Source organism: Xenia sp. Carnegie-2017, unplaced genomic scaffold (assembly GCF_021976095.1).
Source record: "Xenia sp. Carnegie-2017 unplaced genomic scaffold, XeniaSp_v1 HiC_scaffold_21, whole genome shotgun sequence".
In the NCBI taxonomy this organism is placed as follows: Eukaryota; Metazoa; Cnidaria; class Anthozoa; order Malacalcyonacea; family Xeniidae; genus Xenia; species Xenia sp. Carnegie-2017.
The window spans coordinates 3580569-3599798 of record NW_025813484.1 but is presented as its reverse complement, the minus strand read 5'-3'; the positions used below and the strand labels follow the sequence as shown (position 1 = coordinate 3599798).

Below are 19230 nucleotides of genomic sequence, written 5' to 3'. Positions count from 1 at the left end.
GCGTAATGCTGCATCAGCCGCTTCTCTGAGGATCATATGTCAGAAAACTAAAAGAAAAAAGTCATGAAGAGGTCTGGTACTTAAGCAATACTATCTTATGACTAAATAAAGCAAAAATATTACCTGTTCAATAAATCAAAGCCATTATCTGTGAGTGTTGCTCCAAACTTGTTACGAAGATTATTGTAAGGATATTCAGAAAAAGTAATTTTCTTTAAAACTGGATGCTCGGAATATGCTGGTGGACCTGGCCATTTCTCGTCACTGGGTGTTCCCAATTCTTTAAAGATTTTGTTAATTTGACTGATCTCAGTCTGACCATTAAATAATGGCTTCATTGTCAACAGTTCAGCAAAGACACAGCCTACTGACCAAATATCAATGGGCGTCCAATATTCCTGTGTTATAGAGTCAGAGGAATATAGAAGTAAATATTTTTGACAAAATATTGTACACACATTTACTTTATACATAAAAAAGATGTATATGTTAAAAGCAAAGGTTATTGCTAGAGATAATAAATATATGTAGATGTTTCCACACATAAATTATATTTACCTTTGCTCCAAGCAATAGTTCTGGTGCTCGATACCAGAGTGTTACAACAACTGGAGTGTAATATTTTAATGGTGAACCATATTCACGTGCTAAACCAAAATCCCCAACCTGAAAGACACAATGTACTATAATTTGAGAAGATATTAATGTTGAACTTAAAATACTATTATAAACATTGGGAAAATGTGTGCAAGAGATGAAATTTGTGATAACATACCTTAAGAACACCTTTGTTACTAAGTAATAAGTTAGAAGTTTTAATATCTCTGTGAAGGATCAATTATCATGGAGATGATTAACAGCACGTAGCAATTGAATCATTATCGTTTAATCTCACCTGAAACATAGAAAAAAGTATTGTTGAGTATGTATGTACACAAGGGGACATAATGTATTGTATGTACAGTTGGTTATGTAAAATGTTATTGTATGTACAGAAAGTAATGTTGAGTGCGCAATAGAGGGTAGTTATGTAATATAAAAGAAAATGTTTATCTTACCAGCAAGAAATGGTTGAGTCATTGTTTCCATCAATGCCTTTAAATCATGTTCAACAAAATCCATGACATATAGATCTTATCCATGTTACTACCAACAACTATCTCCTATGTAATAAAATCCATAAATATTTGATATGAACTCCACAGCTGCAAAACATCCATAAAACAAAGCTTTGTCAGTATGTCAAGTATTGGGTAAACAATGGTCAATTCTGGAAGGATGAACTTAGGAAAAGTTGATGACTACTGACCTGTACTGACACAATGTTAGGATGCTCAGCTTTCAACAAAGTATGAATTTCACTTAATGAAGTTATTGGAAATCCCTCTTCTTTTCCATTTTCAATTTTTTATTGCAACCACTTCTCCTGTAAGATACATGCAGACATTCATCGTTATTGCCATCACTTTGACAACAACTGTAATAAGTCACCATTTATTTCACCTGTTCTCTTGTCTTTTGCTAAACAACCCCATATGTTCCTTCTTGAATTCTATTTAATGAGTGGAACTCTTCAACACTTCTACAGCCTTGGATAGCAGGAAAATAGGGTGGAAGCTTGGGAAGCTCAGGTGAACTTTCCTGTTCAATCATGTCCTCAGCTTCATCATCTCGGTCACTATCTGAAGCTGAACTGACATCAGATGCTTGAACCTTTAATTAAACAATTAAACAAGAACATAGCACAAATTATTATAATCCACAGAAAGCAATTTCAACCAACCATATAAATATGCTGTGGACTTACTTTCATCACTTTCTTCTTCAACAACCAGTTCCCTCATTGAGTCACTCATAATTCCCTTTTGTACTGGTTTTTTAGATACCTGGGCAGACTTTCGATGCTCTTTTGGCATCTTTATACTACTATCCTTAGATTCACTTTGACCCTTTGATATGGATATTTTACTGTCTTTAGAAGACTCCTTACATCTTTTCCATCATTGAGTTCTATAAGACCTGAAGGGAAATGTCAACCAAATTGCTATAAATTATTAGCGAGCGGCCGCGTGGTCAAAAACATGGCGGATTTTGGTTGTCAAAGTCAGCGGAAAAGACGCGGGCTCATAAAATAAAATTTTTTCGCCCACCCGGATTTGACAACCACAATTGCGATTATATAAAATATCAATGCCAAGCACAAAAACTTTAGAATTTTATCTTTAAAACATGCTGCAAACTTGTTTGGTGTACGGAGGCTGATGTAATGCCAGAAAAGGAAATAATTTATGACACCGGTAAGCAACGTAAGATTGTTTACTATTTAAAGTGTTCAGTGTTTTGTTTTAAGTCAATACTTGAAGTGTCATGGTATATATTTTGTGAATGTTTTTACTCCTAAGTTTTAATTTAAGTTATGTTTATCCAGTCTTATTTGTTCTTTACTTAATCGCTTGCTTGACGAGGCAAAGCAACCAATTCTTATCGAAATATGCATATCTTAAAACTCCTTGTTTCAACTGAGTTTACCTTCAAGAAATGGAGGATTTTTTCATGATGTTTTTCTGAAAATATGAAGCAAATATTAAGATCAGAGCTGTATTGAAGTCAAATGCAGTGCAGGATTAATTAATGAGCTCTTTGGTACATGTCGTACAATAAAAAATACCTGTATTAAACAGCTAGCCTGGACAATTTGACAGATTATGGACAATCATGATGATGGTATGTAAAGGTTTGCTTTTTGCTAAAAGTTTTATAAATGCCATCTGGTGTTTCTGTAAATGAACTGTTTGTTGTAGTAAACAGGTCAGTACATAAAAAATAAGATAAAAACTACTTTGTTCAATAATGTGCCAAATTATGCTCCTACCTTGAAATATTTGCTCAAGATAAGCTTATTATGATGACATGAAACATTAAATATAGTACTGCATCATCTGTGAAATCCATACATTTTCAATTCCAGGTGATTAAGAAATTCACATAAGATGCATTGGTTGCAATGAAGTTGAATGTGGAACAAGCAAAATTGATGGCAAAGAACTTTTTATGTCTTGAAGAATTAATCACTTAAAAGAATAAAGAGTAATCTAGTAAAAAAGCGACATCTGTCTTCAACATGAGACTTTCAATTATGTATAGTTTCTTTATACAAAATACTATTTTAGATAAACTTGATTTTAAGTCATTCACTGATATTTTTATCAAAATGAAAACAAAATTCAAAGGCATAATGTAAAATTCAAAAGTTTGTCAACTTGTTTGAACCTAGAAAAAATTAGTATAGGTAACTGTAATTTGTAAGGACACAAGAGAAAAGTAGAGCAAGAAGGTTAGCATTTTTGAGAATTAATAAGTTCTTCTTGACATACATTACACAAGGCCATAATATTATAAATAATGACTGTACAACAACAATTATACAAAAAACACTTGAGAAAAACGACGATTTTTTTGAAAGCAAACAAGTTTCGACATTATCATAATGCCATCTTCAGTGCAGAATGGTTAGTGTTAAGTAATATGATACGTAATATGATATGAATAAATTAATTACAATGAATAGGATTGTGATTTAGTTTCAAAATTATAAAATATTTACAAAAAAAAGGAAAAGAAAAATAAGTATTAAGAACTTATAACAAAAAATGTTATTATAAAGTAAATATAGTGTTGTAGTGGTGAACTTGGATATTTAAATCGGGATTAGTTTTATTAATGTGTAGAGCTTCCTTGATTTTGAGTGAGAAAGTGGATTGATCATTGTCGATGATTTTAAAACAGGAAGGTGAGAATTTGTTTTACATGAAGGAGAGCTTGAAGATGTTTGTAGATAGTGGAGTTTTGTGTGTGAGTATGTTCCTTTATCCTGGTAGATAATTGGCGAAGTTTCACCAATATGGCGGGAATTACATCCCGCACATGAAAATTGATAAACTATAGATTTGGAAAGTTCGGGAAGTGGGTCTTTAAACGAAAATAAAGATTTTATTTTAAAAGGTGTGAAAATAAGTTTAACGTCAATGTCAGTGCAGTAACGTTTAATGATTTGTGTGAGTTTGCGTTGTGTGTGTCGTGAGTAATCACCTATGTAAGGTAGTTTGAAATAACGTTTATTGTCAGGTTGTTGTATATCGTTAGTGTTAGTTGTGGAGTTAGATGAGTCAGTGTTTTTCTTGTTGTCCAAATAAAATCTATACAACACTATTTGGACAACAAGAAAACACCCATCTAACTCCTAATAACACTAACGATATACAACAACCTGACAATAAACGTTATTTAAACTTTACTTACATAGTGATTACTCACGACCACGCAACGCAAACTGCCGTCAAACGCCTGCACTGACATGTTAAACATTACGCAAAAGAAAATCGCTTTTATTTTCGTTTAAATTGGACATCGGCTTTTCATAGTGGGCTTCCACCTGATGATGAACTTCTCGCCAATATCTACCGGATAAAGGAACATGCTCACACAGACAAACTCCATATCTACAAACATCTTCGGCTCGCTAAACAAACTCCTTTCTGTTTTAAAATCATCGGGCAATGATCAATCCGCTCACTCAAAATCGGGAAGCATTGAACTAATCACGATTTAAACCGGGATTCACCACTACAACACTATGTTACTTTATGTTTTTTGTTATATTCAATACTTATTTTCTTTTCCTTTTTGTAATATTTATATTTGAAAACAAATCACATCTATTCATTAACCAATGTTATTCATATATCATCATGATACATCAACGCTAACCGTTCTGCACTGATGACATTCTGATGTCGAAACATGTTTGCTTTCAAAAAAATCGTCGTTTTTCTCAAGTGTTTTTTAAAATTGCTGCTAATTAGAAATTATAACAATTATACAACATGCTAAATATCTTCACCTACATTATAATTATTTAAACAAATTTGCCTTCATGCAGCAATAAGAAAAGTGTTATGTCAGAGAAACCAATGCACTTTAATTTAAGAAATCGTATTTTCAATGGGAAATTAATGTAGTTCTGTTCAGTAGTAGATCCATGGTTGTCAATGACAATCCAGTTTCTAATATCTTGGCTCAAAACAGAACCAGCAACATGATTATAGAATTTCTGAATTTCGTTCTTTTGCTCTCCTAGTTCAAGATATTTTCTTCATAAGTTCTCAGTAGATTTATCAGAATATCATAATACCTTATTAGACACCCAGAATCAATCCTACCAAAAAAAACTCAAAAAAATTACATACCTACTTATAATATATTTCCAGTCGACTTAAGTCGTAGGGGTAAGCTAACTTTTTCTAACTCCTTTTTGGACATTTTAACTAAGATTTACCCATCTATTCAGGAAAGACAGTTGCACCAAGCTGTTAACAAACAGTCAAAAACACAAGCAATGCGCATGGGATTATGCATTAAAGCTTAACGACACATTGACAGTGTAAAAAATGCCGTTTGATATTTATTTCTAATATAGCTAAAGCATTACTTGACAAAATATACGTTATTTTACAGTAGATTTACCTCATTTAAATGTGTGTGTCTATTTCACAAAAACCTGAAGCATTATTTTCAATATTTTATGCTTACGGTATCGTGGTTGTTTTCGCTGGTTGTCATTAGGGAGTTTTAGCAGAGCCTACGAGTACGACTACGAGTACGATTTACGTCATTTTGGCGCGAAAACATTGTTGCGACAACAAAAACACGTAGCCGTCATCAATCTGAGTACGATGTTTTGTAAAAAATTCGTAGTCGCGACTACGATGTCTTTTTAAGCAAAGAAAGTAGGTATATTTCTTCATTCTGTAAGAAATTATTTTACAGTACTATTTTCGAGCATGCAGGCTTTAATTTAGAACCCTTAATGGCAGACAGAGTTCGGATCTTGATCAGAGCGTAAAAATAACGAAATTTTTGGAATGAAAAGGTTCACGGAAAGTGAATCAAAGTGATAAATCGAGAAGCAAGATGAGGTGAACTTAGTCGAACTGCTCTTACGCTGCGGTTTTCCTTTAAAACATATCAAAGTCTTTAAGGATATTCAATTATTGATATCGAGATGACAACCATTTAGTATTTCAAGTTTCAAGCACTATCAAAATCGATGAAAAATACAATCGCTCTGTAAAAAGTAAAAATGCGAGTTATCGACTCAATATTTTTTATGAGTTTCTTTTTTATTTTCTTTTTTATTCGGAAAAACATTCTTTTTTATTCTTTTTTATTCGGAAAAACAGATCTTTAAATCCACTGAAATGACAAAAAAGACAAACACTGTCTGACACCGTTTGAAAAATTACCTTCCGATGTAAGAAAAATTTTTGCTTGAATATTTTCTCGTCATATTTTATTGTATTGTCTTTTTAGCATACAGTGTAATTTTCATTTGGCTTTTCCTCGTTACAAGTTGTAAGTTACAACGAACTCACTGTAGTAAAGTTTCAGCTGTAAAAAATAACCTTTTGCGAAGAGTTGGCCTTGTGTGTAGTTTGTCGTGATGTTGTTTATATGTTTATGCTTTTGCAATTTGTATTCAAATTTATATTGGCCGTATATGTGTTTGGCACTCAGGGGAATGAAACTGACGTACAAACCGCGTGAATATTCGACTTTGAAGGACTGGAACTGACGCACAAACCGCGCAAGAGACTAGGACTTTGGCTTCAATTTTATATCTATAAAATGTATTGTCGTTATCATTCCAGATATATATATATATATATGGAGTTCACTGATTTTCTCCTTTGCCGCTGAGATTTACCGAAATTGACCGCTTTTCCGAAAATTTCACAATTTCCCACTCCCTCCTGAGAAAAGAGTGAGGAAAATGTATGTGTGTATTCGAGATTAGGCAAGCAATTTTTTGATGAAAATCACGATAAAAACCTGCAATTCGTAACAGCGAGTCAATGTGCTTTCCAGTTATCGGCTCCTACGAGGAAAGCTATTAATTATAAACTATGTACGAAAGAACTCTTTGTTGGCTGCGTTTGAACGTTTTCTGCGTTTGGCTGCGTTTTTAAACGTCGTGTCTAATGTACACGTGGACGATGTGGTATCATTCTCGTATCATACGCGTATCGTTCTCGTATCATACGCGTATCGTTCTTGTATCATACGCGTATCATTCTCGTATCATACGCGTATCGTTCTCGTATCATACGCGTATCATTCTCGTATCATACGCGTATCATTCTCGTATCATACGCGTATCGTTCTCGTATCATACGCGTATCGTTCTCGTATCATACGCGTATCATTCTCGTATCATACGCGTATCGTTCTCGTATCATACGAGTATCATTCTCGTATCATACGCGTATCGCTCTCGTATCATACGCGTATCATCCTCGTATCATACTATGTATGTGTCACAGACCAATGATTCTTTGTGCTTATGGTCAGGTTTTATGTTTCAAATCCAATTGCATCCTATTAAGTAATATACCATGGATAAGACAATGGACATATAAATAATCAAAGATGCGTAGCACGACTACCTATTTAGTTCCAAGTATACAACGGATCACTAGCATCATACTTATCATTATTTAGTCAATAAAAATATAACAAGTGAATGCAGACACCATAATGCTTTTTAACTAAAAAATATCTGAAAAAAATCACATTATACACACAGTTAACATTTCTGTAAGGCCACATTCAGACATGATGTTGAGACACTCATCCTGATCTAAGTTTTGCACATCATCAGCATCATCTATCTACAATACATATACAACAGAAATCACAACATTGCAATGATAGAGTTGTTAGATCAATTACTAAAATAATTCTAAGTTAATACAATTGAAATTATTTGTCAAACTTAGATGCATTAGTGCTCAATGGTTTGATATATTAAGTGGCAGTGTGCGGTGCGCCCTGTCATTTTACTTTACCTTGCTAACACAATGCGCCTTAACTTGTTAAAGAGGACTTATGCAGCTTGACAGGTTAACAGAAGTAATGTATCAGCTATTTTAAATAATGAGAACCAATTAAGCACTGCATCCTGATATTTACTCAACCCTATGTAATCCCTCACAATTGCTTTGTATACCATGAATGACCTGCTATACTATTATCAGTTCAAGCCGAGGTTTTATAATTTTTGCTTAAACAATGCAAAACAATGTGTATTAGGTATATCACCTGATCAATGAAATTCTTTATGTATGCAGTACATTCTCCAATGTTTGCAGTTCTCATAGCCAGTTCAAAATTACCAGTGGAAAAATATCTGTACACCGAAGGACTGAATATCGGAAAACCAGGCCAACCTTGCAAAATACTATGGACAATAATTGTTCCGATACATTTCATAATTCCTCCGCATAACAACATCAGCATTATATACTGGACTTTGGTTGGTCTCACCTTCAAAACATTTCACTCACTTTATTGAGCAAATTTGTAAAAACTGCCTGGCAACCCTCCAGTATCAACTGCTGGTTGTCCTTTGTAAATAACTCTCAATGGTTTCCTTTCATCAAAATTGGGATCTTTATAATAGGACATTGCATCACTAAAAAGGTCCTCCTCTTCAACTTTTAATTTTTCTTTTTCTTTACATGGTTTTTTTGAAAGATCTTTAAGCATAGAATCTAATGTAGCCACTTCAGACAAAGAAGAGACATCTTGAATAAGAACTTCATCATCAGTATCGTCATTAATTGATAATAATTGCTCGTTGCTGTTTGCAGAAAGTGCCAAAGCTGCTCTATCTATAGTCCCACTTACTTCTAAAGCATGACGTAACACATCATCATCCTTGTTTGGAAACATTTCTCGTAATGTAGCTTCACTCCCATCATTACTTGTTACAGATGAAGAGCATGGCTCATTGTTATTGAAAACTTGCTCTTCACTGGAATCTAAAGAGCTTGGCATATCCAAAGATGTTTCAGAAAATGTTTCTGTTCCTGGACTAAATGTACCTTCATCATCATCGGGAAGATCCTCTTTTGGTCTTATATAAATACTTCCTTGTCCGGAAAGGCTTAAAACTCGAGCAGAAGTGAATTGAACACCTCCTGCCAGTTTTGGAGTGACAATTTGACCATAACAAGATTTGACAAAGTCAATATCAATATTATTTTCTTCTAAGATAGGAAACCATCCATATATTTTGTTTTTGAGTTCAAACTCTTCCCAAGACTTGTCAATTGGGCATCCATGTACTACAAATCCTCTATTTTCAAGCTGACATCTTGTTTGATGAGTTGGTACTGATTGAGATGTGGAAGATGGAAGTAGGACAAGATCTTTGTGAACAATACAATGTTTCTTTATCTATTTTGATGGTGGTCTTTTGATTTTCTTTGACGAAGTAGTTGATGAAAGTGTTGGAAATGACCGTCGAAGAGCAGCGGGTACATCTGCACTGTTTCTTTGCCCACGTGTTATTGCAATATTATTTGTGTTTGAAATTGGGCAATTTGAAACGGATTGACTCAGTCTGTTGGACGGAAGACTTGGTCGATTTAGGGGTAGAAAGTTACGGACAAAGAATTTCCTCCAATATTTCCCCATCTTCCTGAGTCAAAGTTGCCTGAGAATTTGATTCTATCAGACGACGTTCAATTGTCAAAGTATTTCTATCATCGAAAATATCCAGAAGATTACGCCTCCTGAGCAAGATTTGATAAAGCAGCCCGAAAGTTTCCAGTATTTTCAGCCATGCAGTGAGAGTTTATTTTGATTGAATTATTAAGTTTAAAGTCGAGATAGCACGATGTCGAATGCAAACATGTTGTCAATATGGCGGCGTCAAAATCAAAACAAAACACTTCTCTAAAAACCTGGGACCTGGGCACTAATATATTTAAATTCACATGAAATCCAGAGTGGGATCGCAAAGCATTATGCAACACGATGTAAAAAGTTTGCCCATACCGTATATGAAAATTGGAGCACGATGTAAAAAGTTCGCCATACCGTATATGAAAATTGGAACACGATGTAAAAAGTTCGCCATACCGTATATGAAAATTGGAACACGATGTAAAAAGTTCGCCATACGGTATATGAAAATTGGAACGCTGTAAATTTTGACGATACGATACAAGAAGTTTCGAACGTATATGAAAAGTTTAGAATGTCCTACAGCAAGTTTCGCATATATTTTTTAGATTTGTCTCGAAGTATATAAAGTTTGCTATGTTGGTAGTATGTTGTGTAGTATTGTAAGTTTAGAATAAAGTCCAATTTGGCGCCCCATATTTTTCTTCGTCAGGAAAACTATTTGAAATAGACTAGTAAATTTAGTGTTTTATGCGTTGATTCAACAACTAAATAAAAAAATTTGTTGAATTTTTTAAAAAAACACACAGGAAAACATCAGTGTATGCAGTATTTAAGACAATAGGGAGTTTTAGCAGAGCCTACGAGTGCGATTTACGTCATTTTGGCGCGAAAACATTGTTGCGACAACAAAAACACGTAGCCAAATCATCAATCTGAGTACGATGTTTTGTAAAAATTCGTAGTCGCGACTACGATGTCTTTTAAGCAATGAAAGTAGGTATATTTCTTCATTCTGTAAGAATTAGTTTACAGTACTATTTTCGAGCATCAGGCTTTCATTTAGAACCCTTTTTGAGCGCAGATGTACATTAAAAAGGAAAATATGACCTGCAAAACTTTCATGTATTTCGTACGCAAAGTGAAAGGTAAACAAACAATAAAATAGTACAAATTTATCGTACATAAAACTTAAAATAGTGAAGATTTTTCAGTCTAAAGAGTCCTATATTCTCGCAAAACCAGTATTGTCGATTCTTTGATATCATGATTGACAAATAGAGCCGTAGCTGCTTCGCAAACGTCGGTGTTTTACACAATAAAAAGTCTCGTTCTGTTGTTTACAACTAAAGCAAAATTTTGACGAAGCGACAACGACAACAAACTTCCTCGTGCCATTCCCTTACACGGTCAAATTTCGTACTCGTTCTCGTAGTCGTACTCTTGCTAAAACTCCCTAATAGCGGGAGCTCGACTATAAAAACAGCAGATTTGAGCATGCGTCAAGTCCCTTAGCCAACCAGAATTCAAAACTTCTTATAGAGAATTATATTGTATGTTCTGCCCTCTGAAGATGGGCGGAATACGTGGAGAATCGCGCGAGTATGCAATGTGCGAGAAAAGGCGGTTGCTAGGTTACATAACAAATCTTGAGATTTTGCTGTATTACGATTACGAACCACCTAATAAAAGCGTAAATATGAACGAATAAAACATAATATTACAAATTGTTCGTGAAATAATGTATATCTTATGTCCAAATAGAATATTTATTATTTTTTTGGGAAATTTCTACTCCCGCCGGGCGGGAGTAGCGGGACCGCTAGCTACGCCACTGATTATGCATGCATAAACGAAAACAGATTAATCCTACAGTACAAAATCTTCTGTCTTTATAACAATGATTATTTTTGCACCTGACTGGTTTTTCATTTATTGCTATTGTTGTTGTGAAAGTTTGATTGTTGAAAGTGTCAAGCTCCACGACATGCATAATTAACCTAATATTCACATCATCATAACGTTCGACGTAACGTATAGACAATGAAAAAACACGGCTTCAGTGTTATAACTGTTCACAGCGAAGATGTTATACATCGGCCTCATAATAAAAAATTTTTCAAATTATGTAAGTTCTTACAAACGTCTTGCAGTGAGGATTATCTTAACGACTGCGCTAGTGTCTCTTGCATAAGAGCACGTCAAAAACGAGAGAAAAAGTTATATGGACAGAGACTCAAAAACTGCTCAAACGTGGCACTTTGCCGGCCATGCATACTCAGTGACTGCAATTTAAAAAATTCTTCGACTCGTTTCTTTTATCAAGAGTTGGTAAAAATTGTTACTATCTTTACAACTGTGAGAGCGAAATGAGACAGTTTTGTCGATGCCTTTTTGAATCAAACGTTTTGTTTTTTCGCATCACACGTTTCGTGGTTTCCAAAAGCACGAAGAGCTATGTGAGCTATTGGCAAATTGTAGCTTTGGCGCGATTTTAGTCTTGTCGAGGTAAAGGCTAAGATTTCCACTTAGGTTTCAATTTTGGACGGTAGAAACCCTCATAAATACGGAAATTTATTAACATAAAGGAAGTTTTGCTAAGTATTTCTGTAAATTAATTGAATGATTTCTGTTTTAGTTCATTTTTTTCGATGCTAGAATCATTTGCATATTCAGAATATTACTTACTTCAGTAATCAAATGAACTTCCACTTTGTCCGCTAACTGTGATTTTTCGACCGCTGGCTAGCATTGATCGACTGCACTCGTAATCACCAAGTTGACGCTCAATCACTTCTTCACCGCCCTTTTCTATAACGCTACAATCTTTGACGTTTACATAATAATGCAAGAAAATACAACAAGAATTTTTTCTCTTTGTATTTATTACTAATTTACTACTATATATCCAATTATTTCTTAATATCATATAACAAAACACGATTTCCGTCAAGCATAATGCAAGATTTTTGCTGATAACTAGATGGTTATATTAACAATTACAATAAGTTTTCATTCGTTGAATCATTAAACAACCAGCAATGGTACGGACATCTTTGCTACTGAACCAGAACTTCTTCCTGTCACAGACACTACGACTGTAACAGTCATACCTGGAGTGGCTTTCAATTTTCCTCGGAACGTGACGGCAAACGATGTCTTCCGACCTTTACGTATGCGTCCGAACTTTCTAGACTGTCTTTCGACTGTTCCCAAGTTTCCAAGCGATTTGAAATCGACGACCTCATTGTTCCCAAAGTTCTGGACAGTGAATATTATATAACACGTGTTTCCTTGTTTCAATGTGAAATCGTTTCTTGCGAACAATATTTTCACTATCAATGTCTCTGTTTTTATAGGTGAATGAGAAATGCGCTCAAACGAATTGCCTTTCTTTGTGAGACCTTTCAATTTGATTTTGAAAATTTGATTTGGTGGATGGAATTTGAACGAATGCCTAATCCCTTTGCTATCTTTAGCGGACAATGACGTTGGTCTTGTTGTCGTGATGACGTCACCACGCAGCGTCACAAGTTCTGCTCTCAAACTGTTCTTGTTGACGTGAGAGATTCCTCCAACTGTTAAGATTGCTTCAGCTTGAACACCTGACAATATGGAGGATTATGAATTCAAAACTTGATAAGCATAAATCAAGGAGAACTGACACAACACCGCGACAGTTCACAATAAAAATTTTCACTCTTACCTAATATAGGAGATGATATCGGGAATGTGGTTCGTACTCCACGACGAGAGGTCGTTCGTACAAAATAAACTTCGAAGTCAATATTATCTGTACTCACTCCCTTTACTGAAATATCATAGTTCACGTCCGGTCTTGATTGCATTCCTAAATTCCATATTCCCACATTCGGATTTGAGATTTGATAGATTCTCCCTTGGTTTAAACTGCTGGTCGTGACGCCCGCGAGCGATCCTGTGGGAGAGGTCAGCGATACACTCCAAGAATTCGCGCTTCCATAAATTTGATCAGCGGTTACGGCAATGACCATTGTGTCGACAGAATCATCAACAGTGATGGTGTAAGTATTACTTTGTTTTGTCGAACTTCTCTTTTTGCGTGACGTGGCTTGGTAACTAACGCTACGAACGACCGCTGTCCCACCAAGCGAAGTAGCAGTAAGACCGGTCATCTTACCTAATTCAGCTGCATTTTGCAATTCAAACACTTGACCGGTCGTCTCTTCAGCTATTTTATGAAAGGACGTAATGTCAGCCTTCCTAGAACATCCCGAGCCTTTTACAAAGAAAAAATTCACGACATGTCCTTCAGCTTGGGCGATTTCCGATAAATAATTAATTTTATCATCGTTGGCGTCTTTTGGTCCGTCATCGGTAAACACGTAAAGTGGAGAATCGGGCTGAGGACCTTCATCAATGGCATTAATCATACCAGTGAACGTCAACTCAGGACAGTCTCTTCCACCATGAGGCGTCAATGAGGAAATCGCATTGAGAAATTTGCCTTTTTCCGTTTCATCACAATAAGTGACCGGACCAGTGCCTAAAACATAAACATATCTTCATAAAATGCAACTAAAAAGGCAAAGCATTGTAGCAATAATGTTAAATTATGAAATTATTATGAGCAGGTCCAGGTTTATGAGAGAACACACATCCAAACTACATCACGTTTCACCGACCAAATCGATCGATGAACAATGTGTGTGAGAGTTTTTGTTACCTGGATCATTAAAAGGCGACAAGATATAATCCACTGGTTCTGCTCGCTGCATGTTCACAATAGCTGTGGCTAAATTCTTCGCACCCTGAATTTCTTCTCTCATGCTCCCAGTGTCATCAATGGCAAACATAAGTGTCACCTGACCATGCATGGCAAACAAATCGTTGAAAGCCGATGCACCGATTGTCTGCTTCAAGTTGCCAAGAAAGCTCCTTCCTGACGTCATTGCACTTCTTTTCCCTCGCGTGCCTCTCCTGAGTGGAAAAACGCAATGGCCTCAATAGAGTTCACAAGAACAAAAAATCGAGAAAAAAATTTTAACAGAAAAACACTTGGGGAGAGGTATAATTCAATTAGAGTCGTGTTGAAAGAAGATAATTTATTTATAAAGAGTTGTTGAAAGAGATGACAATAAATGTTGAATGTCCTTTTCCCCCGTTTGTTCGTTTTATTTTATTTATTTTCGAAGCAAACAAGAAGTTCGGAAGTAATAAAGCGAGACTAAACGATAAAATAGTACAGCAACAACCGATTAACTTAAGCAAGGACGACTTTAACTGCGGCAAAATGGTGTCAAAATATTGTAGGTATGTTAGGGAAACTCAATAACAGAGGATTTTTTACCTTGTATCCTGCAGTTTTTAATCGTATACATTGCCTCGCCGATTGCCTTTCGAGCAAAACGATAACTTCTTTTCGAAACGGCCGTCTTAATCAACTTTAACAATTTTCTTAACCTATCTTGATTGTGCTGGACTCGTCCGATCAATTGAGCATTGGCCAAGGCCCTCTCAATGTCCTCCATAGCTTCTGTAAATTTATTTAATGAAACTCGTTTCTTCTTCACAAGCGTTGGTTTACGAGTGATTTTTTTCCTCATTGAGTTGGTTCTTCTCCTTCTCCTTCTCCAGCCGCCGCCAGAGAAGCGCACTTTCTTCAACACAGGTGGTGGCTTCGCACTAGACTTTTTCTCGATGTGCAGAGGATCATAAAATGACATTATCGCGTCGCGGGCGTCGTCCATTGACCCATAAAGATTGAACGCACAATAAACGAGCGCCATTTGGAAGAGAAGAAGCAAAGCTGTCAGACCCTTCATGGTTGTTGAATATCTCTCACAAGCTGTTGTGAGTCTCTGCACGGTTCTCTTAAGTTTTATATGCGTTTTATAGAACTTAGGAAACTTCTGCAATGACGTCATAGATCGTTTTTCATGATTAGACATCCTGTTTCAGAAACAACAACTGAATACAAATGACTTCCTACTCCTAATCTTTCATCAACAAAACGCAGTTGGAAGCCTCAGCAGTGAGGCCCATTCTCACATATCTGCATTCGTGTGTATTCCGCAAATATTTTGACCACAGTACCACACGTAGCCGCAAAAGACATACAAATACGCAACAATAGCGTACAAATCATGCGCAGATGTCAACAATGACGAGCCATCAATGTTGTCCATTAGCTGCTGAAACACGTGACAAATTGCCGGATATGAGTAGAAGATAAGCGAAACCGCTAGAAAATCTTTGCAAAATTTGCGAAGACAAAGAAATCTAGATACTTGTAGACGCACGCACTAGAACCAGGATGATTTGAACGATAACGTTAGTCGACAAAAAAATCTCTAAAATTGTCTAACAAGTCAACTGAGAACATTTTAAATATTCTACCTTTTTCCTACCGAGTGTACATTTGATCATACATTATTTCATTATGTGTATGATTATCCCCTTTGTGAGCTCTTATATACTTTTGTGTTATTGGGGACATATACCAAACATTTAGAATTATTCAATTAATACATTTCTTGCTTTCAATTTGTAGAATTTCCACAAAATGCCTGTCACCATGAACAAGATTGTATTGAATACTATTTTCATCTGGGATACAAGTACCATGACATCACCAATTTATTAAAAACATATCATGGTATTACGATGTGTGTCCGCACATTAAAAAGAAACTACAAAAATATAACTTGAATAAAAGAAATGTCAACTTTGATGAGCAATATCTAAGGGATATTATAAAAACAGAAATGGAAGGAACTGGACAACGTTCTGGCTACCGTAAAATTTGGCATCTACTTCGAATAAATCATCATTTACATGCCCCACGGAGTGTTGTGGCTAGAGTTGTCCATGAACTAAATCCCCAGGCCAGTAATGAAAGAAAGGGAAATAAACTTAAAGGGCGAAAGTACTTATCTTATGGCCCTAATCACTGTTGGCATATTGATGGTAAATTTCAGTTTACTTGAATATGTTAAATTTTTTTTTCTATTTCATGGTGCATACCAGTCAAAACTTCCACTTTGAGAAAACATTTTTAACATTCGCTCCCTCCCGAACCGGATCTGTTTCCTGCTTGTGTTAATAGGGAGTTTTAGCAAGAGTACGACTACGAGAACGAATACGAAATTTGACCGTGTAAGGGAATGGCACGAGGAAGTTTGTTGTCGTTGTCGCTTCGTCAAAATTTTGCTTTAGTTGTAAACAACAGAACGAGCCTTTTTATTGTGTAAAACACCGACGTTTGCGAAGCAGCTACGGCTCTATTTGTCAACAATGATATCAAAGAATCGATAATACTGGTGTTGCAAGAATATAGGACTCTTTAGACTGAAAAATCTTCACTATTTTAAGTTTTATGTACGATATATTTGTACTATTTTATTGTTTGTTTACGTTTCACTTTGCGTACGAAATACATGAAAGTTTTGCAGGTCATATTTTCCTTTTTAATGTACATCTGCGTTTAAAAAGGGTTCTAAATTAAAGCCTGGATGCTCGAAAATAGTACTGTAAAATAATTTCTTACAGAATGAAGAAATATACCTACTTTCTTTGCTTAAAAAGACATCGTAGTCGCGACTACGAATTTTTTACAAAACATCGTACTCAGATTGATGACGGCTACGTGTTTTTGTTGTCGCAACAATGTTTTCGCGCCAAAATGACGTAAATCGTACTCGTAGTCGTACTCGTAGGCTCTGCTAAAACTCCCTATTTTAAATTGGCGGAGGTTGTAATTATTCGACCTTTTAATACGAGTACAGCGATTAGTGATTATCAAATTACGTGTCATTGTCGGTATTAATTTTCCATTGTGTTTACTCTCAAATTGCTATTTTGTATTTGTGTATGACACAATGGCTTCAAGTGCGACTGCGATTTGCTCAACTGATGTTGATTTAGTAAATAGCTTATTAGCTAAACCGTTCTCTGCTCGATCGTCGGTCGAACAGAATGTTATCGTTCATGAACGGCCTACTCCTGATTTAACTATCCAAAATAAGGGAAGAGCATTTCAGAGAGATTGGTATGAGGCGAAGGACTGGCTGTGTGGCAGTACAACCTTGCAGAAAGTGTTTTGTTGGCCATGTCTAATGTTTTCCCCAAAAACATCGCCATCGTGGACTAAGAATGGCTACAACGATATGCGGAGTATTATGTCTGATGCTAAGAAGCATGAAAAATCTAAATCGCATTTGACTGCATTTAAGACATGGAAAGCGTATGGAGCTAGTGAACGAATTGATTGTCTTATGTCCCTCGCTAGAAGAAATGAGATTCAGCGTCACAATGAGGAGGTAAGACAAAATCGAGAAATTTTAAAAACTGTTACTGAGGCCGTGCTGTATTTGTCAAAGCAAGAGTTGCCATTTAGAGGTCACAATGAGTCCGAAGGTAGCTTGAACAAAGGTAATTATAGAGAGTTGCTCGAATGTTTTGCTAAGTTTGATTCTGTATTTGAGCGTCGACTGCACAGTAGACTAGCAGAATCTGATATAGTTGGTGACAGAAGATTTACTGGAGTCTCCCCAGAAATTCAAAATGGTCTTATCAGCTGTCTTGATTCAATTATTGAAGATGAAATCAGAAGGGAAATAAATGATTGCACATTTATGAGTATTCAGGTTGATGAAGCATCTGATGTCTCCACCAAAGAGCAGCTAAGTGTTATTGCTCGGTTTGACAAAGCAAGTGAAATTATGGAGAGGCAATTAGGATTTGTGGATATAAGTATGAACAGAAATGCCACAGCAATATCACAAGTTGTCAAAGATAAACTTGGTGAGTATTCTAATATAAAAGAAAAACTGGTTTTACAAACATATGATGGTGCTTCTGTCATGTCTGGCCATATCAATGGTGTTCAAGCATTGGTTCGACAAGAGTATCCTTTTGCTCATTTTGTTCATTGTGCAGCACATAGATTGAACCTGTTTTGATATTTGTTCGTATAATACATGGTACTTCATCGAGAAAATTAAGCATAACTTTAGCATAAAGAATAAAGCCATCCCTGTCTACTTGCCCCAATCTAAACAAGTTTAAACTAACAAGTAGAATGCTAAGAAAAATCTCTCTCTATGCACTTTAGAAGTGTCGTATACTATATTATTTTTTGTGCTAATACAAATTTCTTCTGTTTATGCAGGGGCAGTGATGAGTAAATTATGTTTTAGGGGACAATTGTCTCCTGCGTAACGTTTCTCTGAGCCACCTTTAGTACCTTTTTAACTAGTTGCAGTTTCAACGATTGCCACATTAAGAATGCAGCTAACAAAAATGGGTTTTTATAAATTATTGTACAACAAATAATTCGCCCTCGAAATCGCAGGAAATGCTGTTTCCAAGGCTCAAGATTTCAAAATCCGGCGCGAGATGGATTGGCGGGAGTGACTATTTTTCCTAGCTACGCCATTGTGCATAATAATGCATGTAAGAACATAAATTTCACTTATAAATCTGCCTAGACTATAAATTTGAACAGAAACAGCAGCAGGAAGTACAATGGCAAGGATAAAAGGGCGAGACCACGTTAAAGTTTATGTTGAGAGAGACTTATTCGGTCACTGGAAGGGGCTCTCAACGTGGATTGAACGTAAATTATGAACTATCAAAGCGGAATTACTACGAGTTAACGACGTCTACCAGACAAACCAAATGTCAATGGATGTACCGGACTAAATCTAAGCATTTGATAAG

The 19230-nt window shown here is 35.7% G+C and overlaps 2 protein-coding genes and 1 long non-coding RNA gene across 3 annotated transcripts; all 3 read right to left on the bottom strand.

Moving 5' to 3' along the window:
- Positions 1 to 13: 13 nt before the first annotated feature.
- Positions 14 to 832, bottom strand: LOC124444539 (cyclin-dependent kinase 11B-like; the record flags this gene model as incomplete). Its single annotated transcript, XM_046995160.1, has 4 exons — positions 14 to 47; positions 124 to 398; positions 559 to 666; positions 776 to 832. Coding segments are annotated over 4 exons (474 nt in total), but the record flags the coding sequence as incomplete, so codon positions are not given.
- Positions 833 to 7528: 6696 nt separating this feature from the next.
- Positions 7529 to 8287, bottom strand: LOC124444442. The gene is made up of 2 exons (XR_006947956.1): positions 8158 to 8287; positions 7529 to 7727 (listed from the first exon to the last, which is right to left on the bottom strand). It is a non-coding gene; the product is annotated as an uncharacterized LOC124444442 (long non-coding RNA).
- Positions 8288 to 12395: 4108 nt separating this feature from the next.
- On the bottom strand, positions 12396 to 18474 carry LOC124444224 (von Willebrand factor A domain-containing protein 7-like). The gene is made up of 5 exons (XM_046994810.1): positions 18462 to 18474; positions 14858 to 15380; positions 14234 to 14487; positions 13235 to 14053; positions 12396 to 13133 (listed from the first exon to the last, which is right to left on the bottom strand). The coding sequence occupies exons 3-5, from the start codon at positions 14457 to 14459 to the stop codon at positions 12556 to 12558; spliced, it is 1623 nt and encodes a 540-aa protein (XP_046850766.1). The 5' UTR covers positions 14460 to 14487; positions 14858 to 15380; positions 18462 to 18474; the 3' UTR covers positions 12396 to 12555.
- Between the last annotated feature and the right edge of the window lie 756 nt (positions 18475 to 19230).

Bases quoted from the DNA above. Each gene is read 5' to 3' on its own strand.
- LOC124444224 (XM_046994810.1), bottom strand. From the start codon at position 14,459: ATGACGTCAGGAAGGAGCTTTCTTGGCAACTTGAAGCAGACAATCGGT. The intron at 14,054-14,233 runs GTAACAAAAACT...TTTATGTTTTAG, and splicing joins GTCGCCTTTTAATGATCCAG to GCACTGGTCCGGTCACTTAT. The intron at 13,134-13,234 runs GTAAGAGTGAAA...CCATATTGTCAG, and splicing joins GATATCATCTCCTATATTAG to GTGTTCAAGCTGAAGCAATC.